Here is a 19517-nt window from a genome sequence, read left to right on the forward strand (position 1 = left end):
TGTGCAGCGCAGAATTATATAACGGTTTACTCCGCCATAAACGCACCCAATATGTGCTAGTAATGTCCTGTTTGCCAGCTTGTTGACCCTCTGTGTTCCCCTCCTGCAGTGTTTAGGAGCCGTTGCTGTGGACGGAGAGACGGGAACGTGAGCGGCCATTGAGGGTGGCCAGGGTGCCAGTGAGCCCCCCATCTGCTCGGTGTGCGGGCCGGGCTTCAATGGCTGATTTTCGATGGAGGACCACATGACGGGGCACAACAAGAAGAAGCGCTATGAGTGCGACGTATGTGGCAAGGCCTGGCAGAGCCCGAGCAAGCTGGAGGCCCACCGGCTGGTGCACACGGGAGAACGCCCCTTCAACTGCAGAGAGTGCGGCAAGAGCTTCAAGAGGGCGGATGTGCTGAAGGCCCACCAGCGGGTGCACACGGGCGAGAAGCCCTATGGCTGCTCCACATGCGGCGAGAGCTTTACCCAGTTGTCGGGGCTGCGGGAGCACCAGCGGGTGCACAGCAGTGAGCGGCCCTTCACCTGCTCCGACTGCGGCAAAGGCTTCAAGTCATCCAAGGATCTGAAGGTGCATAGGCGCGTGCACACCGGGGAGCGCCCCTACACATGCAGCGACTGTGGGAAGGGCTTCACCCAGTCCAGCGGCCTACTGGCGCACCAGCGCACCCACACCGGCGAGCTCCCCTACACCTGCGCCCAGTGCGGCAAGGGCTTCACCCACTCCAGCAACTTCCTGAGGCACCAGCGCACCCACACCGGCGAGTGTCCCTACACCTGCGCCCAGTGTGGCAAGGGATTCACCCAGTCTAGTCACCTGCTGGTGCACCAGCGCACCCACACCGGGGAGCGCCCCTTCACCTGCGCCCAGTGCGGCAAGGGCTTCACCCGATCTGACCGGCTGCTGGAGCACCAGCGCACCCACACTGGCGAGCGTCCCTACACCTGTGCCCAGTGTGGCAAGGGCTTCACCCAGTCCAGCAACCTGCTGCAACACCAGCGTACCCACGCCGGCGAGCATACCTACACCTGCACCCAGTGCGGCAAGGGCTTCACCCGCTCCTCCAAGCTGCTGTCCCACCAGCGGGTGCACGCCGGCGACCGTCCCTTCCCCAGCCCGGTGTGTGGAGAGCGCTTTGCCATGGCTTCCCATGCCCTGTCTCACCAGCACGTTCACACCAGTGGCCAGCCCTACGACTGCCCGTACTGCGGTGAGGAGTTTGACAGCTCGCGGGGGTTGCGGCAGCACCGGCGGACCCACGCCGGGGAGCAGCTGCTCCCACTGTGACAAGAGAGCACGGGGGCTGCGGGAGCAGCAGCGGTTACACACCAGAGAGAGACCCTTTGTGTGCGCTGAGTGTGGCAAGGGTTTCACTCGCATGTCCAGCCTGTGGCAGCACCGGCGTACCCACAGCGGTGAGCGCCCCTTTCCCTGCCCGTCCTGTGGTAAGGGCTTCACCCGCCTTGACCACCTGCTGGAGCACCGGCGAGTCCACACCAGCCAGCCCTGTGGCAAGGCCTTTGCCCGCTCCTCCAGCCTGCTGGCACACCGCCACGTGGATAGATAGGCACTGTTTAGGTAAACACAAAATGCTGGAAGGAATGGGTAACATTTCGGATCGTTTCTTCTGTCACCAATTCCATTTCTCCAGAGATGCTGCCTGTCCCGCTGAGTTACTCCAGCCATCTGCAGTTCCTTGTTTTTAAACCATCTGGTTAACCATCTATGCACCTTCCCCAAAGCCACCACATCAGTCCTGTAATGGAGTGACCAGAACTGTATGCAATACTCCAAATGCTACCCGACCAATGTCCCGTAAAGCTGCACAGATACATTCCTCTCTCTCCTCTCCTTCCACTCTCCCCCACTCGTACACAAATTCTCTCCATTCCACCCTCTTGTGCCGCCTTCCTCTCTCTCACACACTCCCTTACCCGCTCAGTCTCTCTAGCGCACTCCCTCTCTCGCACCCTGTCTCTCACACACACAGTCCCGCTCTCACACACACAAACACTCCCTCTCTCCAACACTAACAACACTCCCCCCCTCTCTCTCTCTCACACACACACACACACACTCACACGCACACAGTCCCTCCCTCTCTCAAACACACTCCCTCTCTCTCCTGCTCTCTCTAACACATGCACTTTCTCTCTCTTTCGCACGCTATCACACACTGTTCCTCTCACACACACACACACTCTCACGCACATACGCTGAACACCTCGGTTCGCAATAACCAACCTGATCTCCCGGTGGCTCAGCACTTCAACTCCCCCTCCCATTCCGAATCCGACCTTTCTGTCCTGAGCCTCCTCCATGGCTAGAGTGAGGTCCACCGTAAATTGGAGGAGCAGCACCTCATGTTTCACTTGGGCAGTTTGCACCCCAGCGGTATGAACATTGACTTCTCTAATTTCAGGTAGTCCCTACTTTCTCCTCCCCTTCCCAGCTCTCCCTCATCCCACTGGCTCCACCTCTCCCTCTCTTCTCCCCGCCTCCCCCACCTGCACATCAGTCTGAAGAAGGGATTCAACCCGAAACGATGCTTATTTTCTTTGTTCCATAGATGTTGCCTCACCCGTTGAGTTTCTCCAGCATGTTTGTCTACCTGCCATTTTCCAGCATCTGCAGTTCCTTCTTAGGCATTTTAAAGTGTTTTTTTTTTTTAAGTTTTGATACATTTGTGCCTTACGTAACAAATAAAGCAAGTTTATCCTGACCTCAATGTGAACGAGTTGTCCTTCAGGAATGGGCAGCTGTACTGAAGCTGTGCCAAGATTTGAGAATAAGGCTGACATTGTAAATATATGTGTCCAGCCTCCCTTGTTTCCCTTAGGTTACAGATCTTTCACTCAGACATAGAAGGTGTGTTTTATTGATAAGAAAATGTATCATTACTCTAAATTTCCTTTGTTCTTCGAGTGGAGCCCGAGAAGCACTGAGCAACGTGTGTGCTCATTGTAGATCTCGCCACTCCCGTCTGGCAGATTGATTAAAAGATTGCTTTAGTTTACCTTTAACAATTTTGTTGCTGTCTGCTTTCTTTAAGAGACGAACTTTGACAACTATGCTCTTTGGAATTCAGAATTCAGGTTGTGCTATCAATAACGAAAGAAAATGCCAACCATCTCCAAGAAATAAGAAATTATTCTCGTCTCCATGCATATCTGTAGCCGTAGGGCAGTCGCAAACCTCCCCACTACATCAAAGATAGTTCCTGTACTTGGCAACATCGTTTGGTGTTTGGTAGCTGAAACGCAGCGGCGGGGATACAGACAGCCCGGCACCCAGGTGATTCACCCCATGTGGGGGTGGGGGGGGGAGTAAATCACCCCATGTGTGGGTCGGGGGAGTGAATCACTCCGCTGTGTGGGTCGGGTGGGGGTGAATCACCCTGGTAGGGGGGTCCTCATGCTGGCGCAGCACGGTCAGTGACTCTGGGTGGGTGGACGGACCAGACTGTCCCCAACTCTTTTGCAGTTGACAGGAACGTTACCGGGTTTATGGCCCCGTGTGTCCGCTGCCCGGAGCCACGGCCCAGCTCCACCCGGCCCCATGTGTGTGTGCGCTGCCGACACATAACCCGTGACAGTGTGGTGGGAGCCTGCTTGGGGGAGTAAGGGATGGGAGGACTTGGGGGGGAGGTATAAGGGGAACGGGCGGTGGCCAACTTGGGTGGGTAAGGGGGACGGGCGGTAGCCTGGTTGGGGGAGTAAGGGGATGGGAGGTGGCCAGCTTGGGGGAATAAGGGTAATGGGAGATGGCCAGCTTGGGGGAGTAAGGGGGATGGGATGGTGCCAGCTTGGGGGAATAAGGGGAATCAGAGGGAGCCAGCTTGGGGGAGTAAGGGGGGTGGGAGGTGGCCTGCTTGGGGGAGTAAGGGGGTTGGGAGGGAGCCAGCTTGGGGGAGTAAGGGGGCTGGGAGGTGGCCAGCTTGGGGGAGTAAGGGGGTGGGAGGTAGCCAGCTTGGGGGAGTTAGGGGGTTGGGAGGTGGCCAGCTTGGGGTAGTAAGGGACAGGTGGAACTGACAACCCCGCGACACCATTGCTGCCACGAGGAGCAGCACTAAAACTCACCGCCTTCCTAACCGATCTTGGACCTGGACAACCGAGGATGCCGCTGTCATGGACCTTCCCGCGTGACCTCACCCGTGGTCGTTGCCGCCCTTGCTGCCTCGCTGGAGCCGCCGACCCTCGTTGCCCCCCCCCTGTTCATCCGCTGACCGGCACTTGCAACACTTCGCCCGCGTGCCATTCCACTCCCCGCGGGCCTCGACCAGGCCTGGAGTCTCCACACTGCAGACTCTCACACCACGTGGTCTGCCTGCACTGGGACCTAATGCTCCCCCTCCTCCCACAAGGAACCTCAATAGACAAAAGATGCAGGAGTAGGCCTTTCGGCCCTTTGAGCCAGCACCGCAATTTTCCCGTTCCTGCCTTCACCCCAACTCCCTTGACTCCCTTAAGAGCCCTATCTAGCTCTCTCCTGAAAGTATCCGGAGAATCGCCTTCTGAGGCAGAGAATTCCACAGACTCGCCATTCTCTGTGTGAAAAAGTGTGTATTCATACCCGTTCTAACCCTTATTCTGAAACTGTGGCCCCTGGTTCTGGAGTCCCGTAACATCGGGAACATGTTTCCTGCCTCTTGCGTGTACAAACCTTTAATAATCTTTTGTGTTTCAATAGGATCCCTTCTCATCCTTCTTTTATTTATTTTTTATAATATTTTTATTAGAAGTAGACATACTATAAAGTATTTTTTATAATATTTTTATTAGATGTAGACATACTATACAGTATAAAGTAAGTTATATGGTTATATGTAAAAAGAGAGAAAGGGGGAATAAAGAGTTACAAATATCAAAAAAAAAAAAAAAAAAGGTGGAATGGATTACTTATAATACGTCATTGGAGATAGGTTCGTAGATTATAAAGTATGACTTTTCATCTAATCCTGAGTTCAAGTTTCAGTTGGGTTTTTGTGCCGGGCCAATCTATCCCGTCAGATAATTAATGAATGGACCCCATATTTTATCAAAAAGTTCTTGTTTGTCCATTAAGACAAGTCTAATTCTTTCTAGATATAGGGTCTCCGACATTTCCACAATCCACATTTTAATTGTGGGGGTTGTAGGGCCTTTCCAAAATTTTAATATTTTTTCCCGGTTATTATACTGTAGTCGAGGAAATTTATTTGGCTTTTTGGAAGTGATAAACTTTGCTCTGATATTCTAAGTATTATTAATTTTGAGCTTGGATCCAATTTTGTATTAATAACTTCTGAAATTATTTCAAAAATATCAGTCCAGAAATGTTTAATTTTTATACAATTTGCAAACGTATGTTTTAAATTAGCCTCTAGATGTAGACATTTATCACAAATAGGAGAGATTTGTGGGAAGATTCTATATAGTTTTATTTTGGAGTAATGTAATCTATGTAAGACTGTAAATTGTATTAAAGCATGTCTGGCATTTAACGAACATTGATGTATATGTTGTAAACTTTCGTCCCACACATCTTTCGTTATAGGAGGACCTAATTAATTTTCCCATGTGTGTCTATATGGTTCCGTCGGTGGTACCTCGTTGTTTAGGAAGGTGTTATTAATATAAGCTATTAATGTTTATGTGTTTGGATGCTTGTTCAAACATTCATCAAGGATTTCTGGTTCCCTAGTCCTGTAGACTTGTGTATTAGATTTAACATCATCTCTAATTTGTAGATATCTGAAGAAATTATTTGAGTGCAGTCCATGATTCTGTTGTAACTCTTGAAATTAAAGAAAAGTGCCCTTCCCATAAAGATGTCCAATCTTTTTAATTCCATAATGTTTCCATTGTGTGAAACCCTTATCCAAAATGGATGGCTTGAATAAAGGATTATTTACAATGGGAAGGCATAATGTTATATTATTCAATTTTAAAACTTTTTTAAAATTGTTTCCAAATTCGTATTCCACTGTGTATCATGGGGTTTTCCTTATAGGTTTTTTGTGCAGTTTTGTGGGAGCAAATATGATCGGACCAATTTCAAAAGGTAAACAGTCTTCCTTTTCCATCCTTAACCAATCTGGTTGTTGATTCATTTCTTCCAGCCAGAAATTCATGTTTTTAATATGGACTGCCCAGAAATAAAACAAGATATTTGGCAAAGCCAAACCTCCATTTATCTTTGACTTACAAACCCTTAACAATCCTATATGTTTCAATAAGATCCTCTCTCATCCTTCTAAACTCCAGAGTGTACAAGCCCAGCCGTTCCATTCTCACAGCATATGACAGTCTCGCTATCCCGGGAATTAACCTTGTGAACCTATGCTGCACTCCCGCAATAACAAGAATGACTTTCCTCAAATTAGGGGACCAAAAACCGCACACAATACCCCATGTCTGGTCTCACAAGGGCCCTGTACAACTGCAGAAGGACCTCTTTGCTTCTCTACTTAGCTCCTCTTGTTATGAAGGCCAACATGCCATTTGATTTCTTCACTGCCTGCTGTACCTGCATGCTTACTTTCATTCACTGATGAACAAGGTCCCCCAGATCCTGTTGTACTTCCCCTTTTCTTTTGACACCATCAGATAATAATCTGCCTTCCTGTTTTTGTAATTAAAGTGGATAGCCTCACATTTATTCACATTAAACTTCATCTGCCATGCATCTACCCACTCACCCAACCTGTGCAAGTCACCCTGCATTCTCATAGCATCCTCCTCACAGTTCACACAGTCACCCAGCTTTGTGTCATCTGCAAATTTGCTAATGTTCCTTGTTATTCCTTCATCTAAATCATTAATGAAAATTGTAAATAGCTGCGGTCCCAGGATCAAGCCTTGCGGTATACCCCTAGTCACTGCCTGCCATTCTTAAAGGGACCCATTCTGAAAGGGACATCTCTGGCTCTTCACACTGACCTGACTCACCAGGAAAGACAGGGCACGTACGTGAGGATGCTTTTCAGAGAACACAGCTCTGCCTTCAACACGGTCATCCCCACCAAGCTCACCACCAAACTCCACCAGCTAGGCCGCAGCTCGTCGATATGCGACTGGATCCTGAATTTCTTGACGAAGCAACCGCAGGCAGAGGGCCCGCACCTGTCCTCCACTATCACCCTGAGTACCGGCACACCACAGGGCTGTGTACTGAACCTCATGCTCTACTCCCTCTTCACACATGACTGTGCTGCTGCATTCGATATGCATTGTCAAGTTTGCAGACGACACAACAGTGATTGGGCTGATCACCAACGGTGATGAAACACACTACAGAATGGAGGTGCAGAACCTGGCGGACTGGTGCGCACGTAACAACTTGTCCCTAAACACCTCCAAGACCAAGGAGCTGATTATCAACTTCAGGATGTCCCATAATGGAGAATACGATCCAATCTTTATCAACGGGGACAGTGTGGAGAGAGTGACCAGCTTTAGGTTTCTGGGCACTCACATTTCAGACTACCTCATATGGTCCACCAACACCGCTGCGCTGGTCAAGAAGGCACAGCAACGACTGGTCTTCCTGACAACATTAAAAAAGACTGGTCTGCCCCAACAGCTGCTGACAACGTTCTACCACTGCACCACAGAGAGCATATTAACGTATGGCATCTCTGTGTGGTATCTCAGCTGCACGGAGGCGGAGAGGAGAGCTCTTCAGCGCTTCGTCCACAGAGCGCAGAGGATCATTGGGACACAGCTACCAGCCTTGGAGGGCATCTACCACGCACGGTGCCTCAGGAAGGACGTCAGCATCCATAAAGACTCCTCACTCCCTTGTAACGGACTGTTCGAACTACTTCCCTCCGGCAGATGTTACAAGGCCTTCTACGTCCGATCCTCCAGACTCAGAAACAGCTTCATTCCCAGAGCTATAGCGGCTCTGAACCGGCCCGGCTGAGTGCCCCCCATCCCCCCTGGACTGTCTCCCTCAGATGGTCACGTCGCAGTTTATTTATTTATTTTATTTTTTTCACATCGGTTGTAAGCTGCATACTAAATCTCGTTGCACTGATGTGCAATGACAATAATATATTATTATAATAATAATTATTATTATTATTATTAGTATTATTATTATTATTATTATTATTATTATTATTATTATTATTATTATTTGCGTGTGATGTTTGTCTGTAATCACATCTTGTCGGAAAAACGATGTGCTAAGGCTAAAAATGTTACATATTGCAGTAGAGATTTTCCTCCTGGTCCAAAACAGCCTTATCTGAAAAATTCGTGCTTTATTTCTCGAGTTATTTTTGAAAATGTTCACAAATCCGAGAAAACTTTGAAAATAAACGCGATGGTCTCGCTGATGACGTCACAATGGAGCTGCTGCGCGCGATCTGCGCTGTGTTCCACCCACTGCGAGTGACGTCACACTCACCCACCCCCGCCCAACTTGCAGTCGTTTGGTTGAAACCCACTTCCCCCGATGCCCGCTGTTCCACCCGCTCTTCCCCGCTGCTCCCCCCGCTCTATCCCACTGCCCCCGCTCTTCCCCGTTGCCCCCGCTCTTCCCCGCTGCCCCCCGCTCTTCCCCGCTGTACCACGATGTACCCCGCTCTTCCCCACTGTTCCCGCTCTACCCCGCTCTTCCCCACTGTGTCCGCTCTTCCCCGCTGCCCCCCGCTGTACCACGATGTACCCCGCTGTTCCCCCGCTCTTCCCCACTGTTCCCGCTCTTCCCCACTGTGTCCGCTCTTCCCCTTGCACCGCTCTTCCCCGCTGCCCCCACTCTTCCCGCTGCCCCCGCTCTTCCCCGCTGTCCCCGCTCTTCCCCACTGTCCCCGCCCTTCCCCACTGTTCCCGCTCTTCCCCGCTGCCCCCTGTTCCTCCCCGCTGCCCCCCGCTCTTCCCCGCTGCTCCCGCTCTTCCCCGTTCTTCCCCTTTGCCCCCGCTCTTCCCCGTTGCCCCCGCTCTTCCCCGCTCTTCCCCGTTGCCCCCGCTCTTCCCCGCTGCCCCCGTTCTTCCCCGCTGCCCCCGCTGCCCCCGCTCTTCCCCGCTGTTCCCGCTCTTCCCCGCTGTACCACGATGTACCCCGCTGTTCTCCCGCTCTTCCCCACTGTTCCCGCTCTACCCCGCTCTTCCCCACTGTGTCCGCTCTTCCCCGCTGCCCCCCGCTCTACCCCGCTGCCCCCGCTCTTCCCCGCTGCCCCCCGCTCTTCCCCACTGTCCCCGCCCTTCCCCGCTGCCACCTGTTCCTCCCCACTGCCCCCCGCTCTTCCCCGTTGCCCCCCGCACTTCCCCGCTGCTCCCGCTCTTCCCTGGCGCTTCCCCCCGCCGACCCCCTCCTCCTCTCCCACCTTTCTCTCCCTACTCTCTCCCCCTCGTCTCTCTCCCCTCTCTCCCCCTCCTTTCTCTCCCCTCCTCTCTCCTTCTTCTCACCCCTCCCCGCTACCTCTCCTCTCTTCCACCTCTCTCCCACCTCTCTACACTTCCTCTCTCCCCCTTTGCCTCTCACCCCCATGTCTGTGTGTGTGTGACGCCACAACCGCGTGTTGAGAGGATGGGGTACAACGTGTCCTACTTGGCCAAGTCTATATTACTAAAAGCCTGATCTTGACCGCTTTGGGCTCATTGTGCTGTGATTTCCGAGAGAACGCCGCCACCTACGGCCGTCATTTTGTCCACCTCGCTCAGAGCCCCCCTCCGCCTTCCGGAACCAGAGGATTTTTTCCATCGATGAAAAGTCAGAGAGATATTAGTGTTTATTTTGCCATTCTCTCTGCTGCTCCTGCTGGGGGGAGGGGGAAGGACTATAAAACCAGGAAGTGGTGTGCCTCACTCAGTCACTGCAACATGGAGGAAGCCAGAGGGTCACATCTCTCTGAGCTGTGAATAACACTGAACATATGTCAACTCAACTGTGAGTGCCCTTAATGTGGTTTGAAAATGAAAATATTTGTTTGAAGTAAAATGGCCCTGCCTGCAAATGGTTGTTTGGGGGTTTGGGGTGAAGTGAAAAGCCACTGCCTGTAAATAGTTGTTTGTCTAAACTTGACAATTTCCTGTTTGCATTATATTGATTTTGGATAAAACGCTACCACTTACTGCTGTGATTTTTGGCCATCTTACTCAGTCCCCCTTCGTTCATCAGGTGCAGAGGATTCTTCCCATCAATGAAAAATAAAAGTGTTATTAGTGTTTAAAAAAAAGTGAGAATCTCTCTCCTGTCAATCACGCCATGAAGACACACCTTTTCCGGTGGGAGGGATTATAAAATCCAGAAGTGTGGGTGTGGCTCAGTCTCTGCATGATGGAGGAGGGAGAGGTCACGACTCTGTCTGAGCTGTGAATCAACTAAACACACTGAATGTCTACTGAACTGTGAGTGTGGTGTTTTATGTGGTTTTATGGTGGTTTTTATGGTGGTTTCTCCCTAAAAATGGTTGGAAAATGGATTTGAATATGGTGGCCTTCTACTTGAAATGGAATTTCAAGGAATAGCCGTGAGTCAATTGCCAGCCTGCCAGCCATGATTGAGCTGCCAGCGCATCAGGCTTGAGGGACTGAGCAACCACCCCAAGGATCCATTTGGCCCACAATGTCCATACTAGCCGTCGGGAGACCAGTAGGCCCTGCAGCCAACAACACCCATACCAGCGCTCCAGAAAGCCCCCCCCCCCTCCCCACTGGCCACCAATATTGGAATTGATGGAGAGGTGGAATATTGCGTCGAGGGACCAGCCCTCCCGTGTTAACATAGGACCCAACGGGTCCCACTTAGTCTAGTATATAATTTTTTAAAAAGGATAATGCTGACCGATCTTGCACAATTGTGACGGCTTGATTTCAAAAACAGGACAGGGGCATTCCCTGAGGGATTCGGGGGGTTGGAAGAGGTTTCGTCTGTGTGTTCCCTCTCGGTTGTTGGCCGGGGAGGAAGGCGGCAGCACTCGGTCCGTCGGGGCTAGGATGCGCGGGAGGAAGGCAGAGCTTGGATTGAGGCTCGGAAGGCTGAGCTCGTCTCCCCTGCCCGACCCGCATCCGGTCCACCACGGAGGGGTAAGCGAGCAAACTCCACACGAACGACGTCGGTGGTCGCTCTGCCCGGAGACGGGCCCTTCGGCCCCTCTCGTCCGTGCTACCTCGGGTTTTCTGCAACACCATTTTGCACAGTTCTGCATGGATATTGCATGTATTGCGTTTGTCATCACTGTATGTACAGTTTGTTCTGGCGGCTGCGTATGAACGGGCGATGTCATCACGTCCCGGTCGATGTGCAGAACAAACTTACTCCCTCCAGCTGGCTACCTCTAATTCCCCTTACTCCCCCAAGCTGGCTACCTCCCATTCCCCTTACTCCGCAAGCTGCCTACCTCCCATTCCTTACTCCCCCAAGCTGGCGACCTCCCAACTCTCATTTCCCCCAGACTGGCCACACCCATACCTGCTCCCCCCAAGCTGGCTACATCCCATCCGGTACCCCCCTAGGTGAGTACCCCCCCCCCCCCCCCATTCGTTAATCCTCCTAACTGGCTACCTCCCATTCCTCGTATTCCTCCAAGCTGGCCACGTCCCAACCCTCCCCTGTCCCACTTAGGAACCCTGAACGGAAACCTCTGGTGACCTTGTGCCCCACGCAAGGTTTCCATGAGTCGCCAGAGGTTTTGGTCACTCGCCTGGAAAGCCTCAACCGAAGCGTGAGCTGTATCTACTGACCAAAGATCCTACAGGATCATTGCTACAGACAGCATACACACGTACACTCACACACACACAGACAGACAGACAGACACACACACACACACACACACACACACACACACACACACACACACAGACACACACACACACACACACACACACACACACACACACAGACACACACACATACACAGACAGACACACACACACACACACACACAGACAGACAGACAGACAGACAGACAGACACACACACACACACACACACACACACACACACACACACACACACACACACCACGAAGGTGGGGGCCAGGGACAGCAGAGGAGCGCTGTCTGCGCAATGAAGAGGAAGGTAAACGGCTGCCACAGAGCACCGTAAGTCCTTTAGAGAGCGCGGGCGGGAGGGAGAGAAGGGGAAAGAAGGGAGAGAAGGTCAGAGAAGGGAAGATAGAAGGGGGGAGATCCAATAGGATCCTATAGGAGTTTTGCTGAAAACTCCAATGAACCAATCAAAATGGCTGGTCAGCGAAGGAGATTGCCTTCGACTGCCTGTAAGTAAATAGCGACCCCACTCCACGGGCTTCGACCAAACGGCAACCTATTTTTAGTCGAGGCCGGTTTTGAATTTGCTGAAATAATCGCAGGAACATAGAAGAGGTCTCGACTACGCGGAAAGCACTTTCGACCATTAGGGAGAGTGACCAAAACTACCGGGAACCTTACGGAAACCTTGGGTGGTGCACAAGGTCACCAGAGGTTTCGGTTCAGGTTTCCTAAGTGGGACAGGGGCTCCCGTCCCTCACTCCCCCAAGCTGGCTCCCACCGCACTGTCACGGGCTATGGGTCGGCAGCGCGCACACACACACACGCACACACACGCACACACACGCGCACACACACACGCACACACGCACACACACACACGCACACGGAGCGGGGCCGCGGCTCCGGGCAGCGGACACACGGGGTCATAAACCCGACAACATCCCCGTCAGTTGCAGCAGAGTTGGGGACAGTCTGGTCCCTCCGCCCACCCAGAGTCACTGACCGCACTGCAACGGCACCAGGAGCCCCCTACCAGGGTGACACAGCCCCCCGCCGACCCACTCACCGGACCAAATTTACGGACCAAATTAAATTCTTTCAGTGAGGTCAGGATAAACCTGCTTTATTTGCGTAAGGCACAAATGCGTCAAAACATTCGTTAAAAAAACACTTTAAAATGCCCAAGAAGGAACTGCAGATGCTGGAAAATTGAAGGGAGACAAAAATGCTGGAGAAACTCAGCGGGTGCAGCAGCATCTATGGAGTGAAGGAAATAGGCAACGTTTCGGGTCAAAACCCTTCTTCAGACTGATCTGAGGGTGGGGAAGGTGGGAAGAAGAAAGGAAGAGGTGGAGCCAGTGGGTTGAGGGAGAGCTGGGAAGGGGAGGAGAAAGTAGGGACTACTTGAAACTAGAGAGGTCAATGTTCACTGGGGTGCAAACTGCCCAAGTGAAATATGAGGTGCTGCTCCTCCAATTTACGATGGGCCTCACTCTGGCCATGGAGGAGGGATGGGAGGGGGAGTTGAAGTGCTGGTCCATCGGGGGGGGTGGGGGGGGGGGGGGGGGGGGGGAGAGAGATGAGAGAGAGACGAGAGGAGAGAAGAGAGAGCCTAGTCGGCGATTTGAGAGAGGGAGACCGAGAGAGAGAGATGACGAGAGAGAGACGGAGAGAGAGAGAGAGAGAGAGGAGGATGAGAGAGGATGAGAGAGAGAGAGAGACTGAGAGAAGAGAGAGAGAGTGGGGGGGGGAGAGAGAAGGGAGAGAGAGAGAGTGAGAGGAGAGAGAGGAGTGAGAGAGAGTGGAGGAGGGAGAGGAGGAGAGAGAGAGGAGGAGAGAGAGAGGGGAGAGAGAGAGCGAGGAGAGAGAGAGAGAGAGAGAGAGTGTTTGTGTGAGAGACAGGGAGCGAGAGAGGGAGTGCGCTAGAGAGACTGAGCGAGTAAGGGAGTGTGTGAGAGAGAGGAATGCGGCACAAGAGGGTGGAATGGAGAGAATTTGTGTACGAGTGGGGGAGAGTGGAAGGAGAGGAGAGAGAGGAATGTATATGTGCAGCTTTACGGGACATTGGTCAGGTAGCATTTGGAGTATTGCATACAGTTCTGGTCACTCCATTACAGGACTGATGTGGTGGCTTTGGGGAAGGTGCAGCGATAGTTAACCAGATGGTTTAAAAACAAGGAACTGTAGCTGCTGGTTTACAAAAAAGGACACAAAATGTTGGAGTAACTCAGCGGGACAGGCATCATCTCTGGAGAGATGGAATGGGTGACTAAAGAAACGATCCGAAATGTTACTCATTCCTTCCAGTATTTTGTATCTACCTAAACAGCACCTATCTATCCACGTGGCGGTGTGCCAGCAGGCTGGAGGAGCGGGCAAAGGCCTTGCCACCGAGCGGACAGGTGAACGGGCGCTGTCCGGTGTGGACTCGCCGGTGCTCCAGCAGGTGGTCAAGGAGGGTGAAGCCCTTACCACAGGACGGGCAGGGGAAGGGACGCTCACCGCTGTGGGTACGCCGGTGCTACCACAGGCTGGACATGTGGGTGAAACCCTTGCCACACTCAGCGCACACAAAGGGTCTCTCCCCTGTGTGTATCCGCTGGTGCTCCCGCAGCCCCCGTGCTCTCTAGTCACAGTGGGAGCAGCTGCTCACCGGCGTGGGTCCGCCGGTGCTGCCGCAACCCCCGCGAGCTGTCAAACTGCTCACCGCAGTACGGGCAGTCATAGGGCTGGCCACTGGTGTGCACGTGCTGGTGAGACAGGGCATGGGAGGCCATGGCAAAGTGCTCTCCACTCACCGGGCTGGGGAAGGGACGGTCCCCAGCGTGCACCTGCTGGTGGGACAGCAGCTTGGAGGAGCATTTGAAGCCCTTGCCGCACTGGGTGCAGGTGTAGAGGCGCTCGCCGGTGTGGGTGCGCTGATGATCCAGCAGGTTGCTGGACCGGATGAAGCCCTTACCGCACTGGGCGCATGTGTAGGGGCGCTCGCCGGTGTGGGTGCGCCGGTGCGTCAGCAGGGTGCCAGCCTGGGTGAAGGCCTTGCCGCACTGGGTGCAGGTGTACGGGCGCTCGCCGGTGTGGGTGCGCTGGTGATCCAGCAGGTTGCTGGACCGGGTGAAGCCCTTACCGCACTGGGCGCATGTGTAGGGGCGCTCGCCGGTGTGGGTGCGCCGGTGCGTCAGCAGGGTGCCGGCCTGGGTGAAGGCCTGGCCGCACTGGGCGCAGGTGTAGGGGCGTTCGCCGGTGTGGATGCGCTGGTGCACCAGCAAGTGGCTGGAGTGGGTGAAACCCTTGCCACAGTCACTGCAGGTGTAGGGCCGCTCCACGGTGTGCACACGCCTGTGCTTCTTCAGCGCTGGTTCCGACTTGAAGCCTTTGCCGCAATCGGAGCAGGTGAAGGGCCCCTTACTACTGTGCACCCGCCAGTGCACCTGCAGCACCGACAACTGGGCAAAGCTCTTGCCGCAGGTGGAGCAGCCATGGGGCTTCTCACCCGTGTGCACCCACCGGTGTCTCTTCAGCTCATTCGCCGTCTTGAAGTTCTTTCCGCAGTCAGAGCAGGTGAAGGGCCTCTCGCCGGAGTGCACGAGGTTGTGCCGCTGCAGCTGGTTATAGAAGGTGAAGCTCTTGCCGCACTCCAAGCAATCGAAGGGGCGTTCTCCCGTGTGCACCCGTCGGTGGGTCTCCAGCCGGCTCGGGCTCTGCCAGGTCTTGCCGCACACGTCACACTCATAGCGCTTCTCCTTGTTGTGCCCCATCATGTGGTCCTCCACCGAAGCTCAGCCCCTCGAAGCTCAGCCCACACACCGATCGGGGGGTTGGGGGGGGGGCTCACTGGCACCCTGGCCGCGCTCAATGTCCGCTCACGTCCCTGTCTCTCCGTCCACAGCAACGGCTCCTAAACCCTGCAGGAGGTGAACACAGAGGGTCAACAAGCTGCCAAACAGGACATTACTAGCACATATTGGGTGCGTTTATGGCGGTGGAAACCGTTAAATAATTCTGCGCGGCACAGTGGCGCAGCGGTACAGTTGCTGCCTCACCGCCAGAGACCCGGGCTCGATCCTGACTACGGGTGCTGTCTGTGTGGAGTTTGTACGTTCTCCCTTTGACCTGCGTGGGTTTTTATTCCGGGTGCTCCGGTTTCCTCCAACATTTCAAAGACGTTCAGTGTTGTAAATTAATCGGCCTCCACAAAAAAACTAAATTGTCCCCAATGTGCGTAGGATAGTGCTAGTGTACGGGGTGATCGCTGGTCGGCACTTATTCCATGGGCCGAAAGACCTGTTGTTTCCGCGCTGCATCTCTAAACTAAACTAAACTAAACCAAAGAAGGGTGTTGACCCAAAACGTCACCCATTCCTCTCTCCACAGATGCTGCCTGACCTGCTGAGTTACTCCAGCACTTTGTGTCTATCTTCTCCACAGATGCTGCCTGACCTGCTGAGTTACTCCAGCACTTTGTGTCTATCTTTTCCACAAAATGCTGCCTGACCTGCCGAGTTGCTCCAGCACTTTGTCATAGTCATGGAGTGATGCAGCGTTGGAAAGAGGCCCTTCGGCCCAACTCGTACCCGCACTCCTAGGTCCCTCGGCTCTACACATTCTGCAAGGCTCAGAGTTCAGAGTCCTAATGAGACCACACCTGGGGTATTGTGTGCCGTTTTGGTCCCCTAATTTGAGGAAGGACATTCTTGCTATTGAGGGAGAGCAGCGTAGGTTTACAAGGTTAATTCCCGGGATGGCTGGACTGTCATATGCTGAGAGAATGGAGCGGCTGGGCTTGTACACTCTGGAGTTTAGAAGGATGAGAGGGTATCTTATTGAAACATATAAGATTGTTAAGAGTTTGGAAATGCTTGAGGCAGGAAACATGTTCCCGATGTTGGGGGAGTCCAGAACGAGGGGCCACACAGAGTTTAAGAACAAGGGGTAAGCCATTTAGTACGGAGACGAGGAAACACTTTTTCTCACGGAGAGTTGTGAGTCTGTGGAATTCTCTGCCTCAGAGGGCGGTGGAGGCCGGTTCTCTGGATACATTCAAGAGAGAGCTAGATAGGGCTCATAAAGATAGTGGAGGCAGCGGATATGGGGAGAAGGCAGGTACGGGGTACTGATTTGGGATGATCAGCCATGATCACATTGAATGGCGGTGCTGGCTCAAAGGGGCAAATGGCCTATTCCTGCACACATTGTCTCTTGTCTATTGCCCCAGCGCCCTGCCATTCACAGTGAAGATCCTGCCCTGGTTTGACTTCCTAAACTGCAACAACCTCCCCACCCCAAACAATGTGACCTCCTCCCTGTGGCTCCCTGCCCATTACCCCTGCTGCCTCATGCTCATTGCCCCCCTTTGCTCCCTCCCCCTCCTCCCCAACCCCAAACAATGTGAACCCCCACCAGGCTCCCTACCCCCTTCTATGACTCACTTGACCCCTCTCCCCCCCCCCCCAGTTCCCATCCCCCCATTCATCCCCCTCGGCACCAAACCCACTCCCCCTTGAATCCCTCCCCCCTCCCTTTGCTCGCTGCTTGCCCCCGCTACTCACTTCACCCCCTTTCCACCTCCAGCCTCTCACCCCTCTCCTCCCTCCCTACACACACTCTCTCTCTCCATCTCTCACTCTCTCTGACAGAAGCAATTCTGTTCCTCAGATGTTATTAATAAATTTTAGGTATGTACGTTTGTAGCAAACTTAAATACCTACACATTTACTTTTAATTTCTATTGCACGAGATTTTTTTTGGTCATAATTTAGCCATTTAGCTCATACCTGTGGTCTTAGTTTAAAAATTTTTGCAGTAATGCTTTTATAATTTTTACTTTATTCAATGGAATTGTAATTTTGTCACGGTCCTTTCTGTCATTTTGTTTTCTTTTAGCATAATGAATTATGGTTTTTATTTCAAGAATAAACATTAACAAAAAGCCACAATAGCACAGCCACAACCGTTAGACTGAAACCTTTATGGACATGGGTTTAAAAGGCAGCTTGATGATTCATGTGGTTCTTATGAAATGTCAACTTGTGTAATGTCATCACAGCAGGTTTACAATTATTTTACCGAGGGGTCGGGGTTGGATGTTTTGGGAACAAATCCACAGCCCAGTTTATTCCGCTCCCATGTGTGTTTATAACATTAGTTACCCCAGTTTTACCCCCAGACCGGGTTTAATCCGCTGTCCTGTGTGTTTATAACATTAGTTACCCCAGTTTTACCGGGTTTATTTTGTTCCCCTGTATGTTTATAACATTAGTTACCCCAGTTTTACCCCCAGACCGGGTTTAATTTGTTCCCCTGTATGTTTTTAACATTATTTACCCTAGTTTTACCGGGTTTATAACATTATTTACCCCAGTTTTACACAAGATTTACCGGGTTTATTTCCCCAGACGTGTAGTATTTAACATTATTTACCCCATATTTACTGTGTTTATTTCCCAGACGAGTAGTTTATAACATTATTTACACCAGATTTACCGGGTTTATTTTGTTCCCCTGTGTGTTTATAACATTATTTACCCCAGATTTACCGGGTTTATTCCCCAGACGTGTAGTTTATAACATTATTTACCCCAGATTTACCGGGTTTATTCCCCAGACGTGTAGTTTATTTGGTGATTTATTGATTATTTACAGAGAGCCAGAGAGAGGGAGATAGATGTTTATAAGCCTGGTGTTTTATATCAGGACGCTGCTCCAGACGGTGAGTTTCTATTATTGACCCCAGGTTTATTCCCCACACGTGTAGTTTATGTGGAGATTGACCTCAACTCCCCCACATTTACCCGGTTTATTTACAACATTATTTACCTCAGCTCCGTCCGCAGCGACGTCACCAACTGCCGCTTCTCCGCCGCCATTTTCATGCGGTCGATGCGGAGACTCGATCCCGGGGCGGGACCGGCGGCCATCTTGGTGAGGTCGGCGCCGCTGATTGGTCGGCAGCCGGCGGCCATCTTTGTGAGCGGTTTGATGGCGGCCATGTTGGTGAGGCCGGCGCCGCTGATTGGTCGGCAGCCGGTGGCCATCTTTGTGAGGGGTTTGATGGCGGCCATCCTGGTGAGGTCGGCGCTGCTGATTGGTCGGCAGTCGGTGGCCATCTTTGTGAGGGGTTTGATGGCGGCCATGTTGATGAGGGGTTTACAATGGCAGATTATTATATAGTTCAAGAGATTGCTCCCTCCAGCCATTTAGGAGAAAGCATGGAGTTAGGGGGATGTCGTGAGTGAATGGGGGGGGGGGTTGGGGGCGTCCTACCCGCCCGCCCTGCGCCGTGACGTCACCGGCGATTCAAAGCTGCAAGATGGCGGTTTGTTTTTAAACGTGAAGGCGGATTCAAAATGTCGGCGGCGCTTGTGATGCAGTGACAGAGACAGAGACAGAGACAGAGACAGTGACAGTGACAGAGACAGTGACACAGAGACAGTGGCAGACACAGAGACAGAGACAGTGAGACGCAGACAGACGGGCAGCGACTGTGGAGACAAGAGAAGCTGCAACAACAACAACAACAACAACAACTGGGCGGCGTTTCATGGCCAAACCCTGATGCTCACTCAAGGTAACATCAAAGATCATACAGCAGAGCAAGATGGTCAACTCTCACGCAAGTTTGATGAGAGGATTACATGGATGGTTCATATTCAGAAAGTAGTGGACAAATGTAAGAAGATACTTAATGTAATTAGATGTTTAGTTGGATGTGATTGGGGGGCAGATAGAACAGCTTTGAAGGCTATATAAATACACTGGGTTAATTAGATCTGTGTTAGATTATGGTTGTGTGGTGTATGGGTCCGCAT

General features: G+C 52.3%; 1 protein-coding gene and 1 long non-coding RNA gene across 2 annotated transcripts in view; one reads left to right on the forward strand and one right to left on the reverse strand.

Annotated features, from left to right (window-relative positions):
- The window catches only part of LOC116969603 (zinc finger protein 850-like), a gene marked incomplete at its 3' end in the record, with an annotated part of 172149 nt that overhangs the window by 96563 nt on the left and 56069 nt on the right, over positions 1–19517 (forward strand). Inside the window, exon 5 of the mRNA XM_033016433.1 lies at positions 278–1100. Coding sequence (XP_032872324.1) covers positions 278–1100 — 823 coding nt within the window. The remainder of the gene's footprint in view (positions 1–277; positions 1101–19517) is intronic.
- On the reverse strand, positions 1780–9310 carry LOC116969591. The gene is made up of 3 exons (XR_004410848.1): positions 9300–9310; positions 6314–6322; positions 1780–1901 (listed from the first exon to the last, which is right to left on the reverse strand). It is a non-coding gene; the product is annotated as an uncharacterized LOC116969591 (long non-coding RNA).

The sequence above is a fragment of the Amblyraja radiata genome, unplaced genomic scaffold, assembly GCF_010909765.2.
Source record: "Amblyraja radiata isolate CabotCenter1 unplaced genomic scaffold, sAmbRad1.1.pri S89, whole genome shotgun sequence".
Taxonomy (NCBI): Eukaryota; Metazoa; Chordata; class Chondrichthyes; order Rajiformes; family Rajidae; genus Amblyraja; species Amblyraja radiata.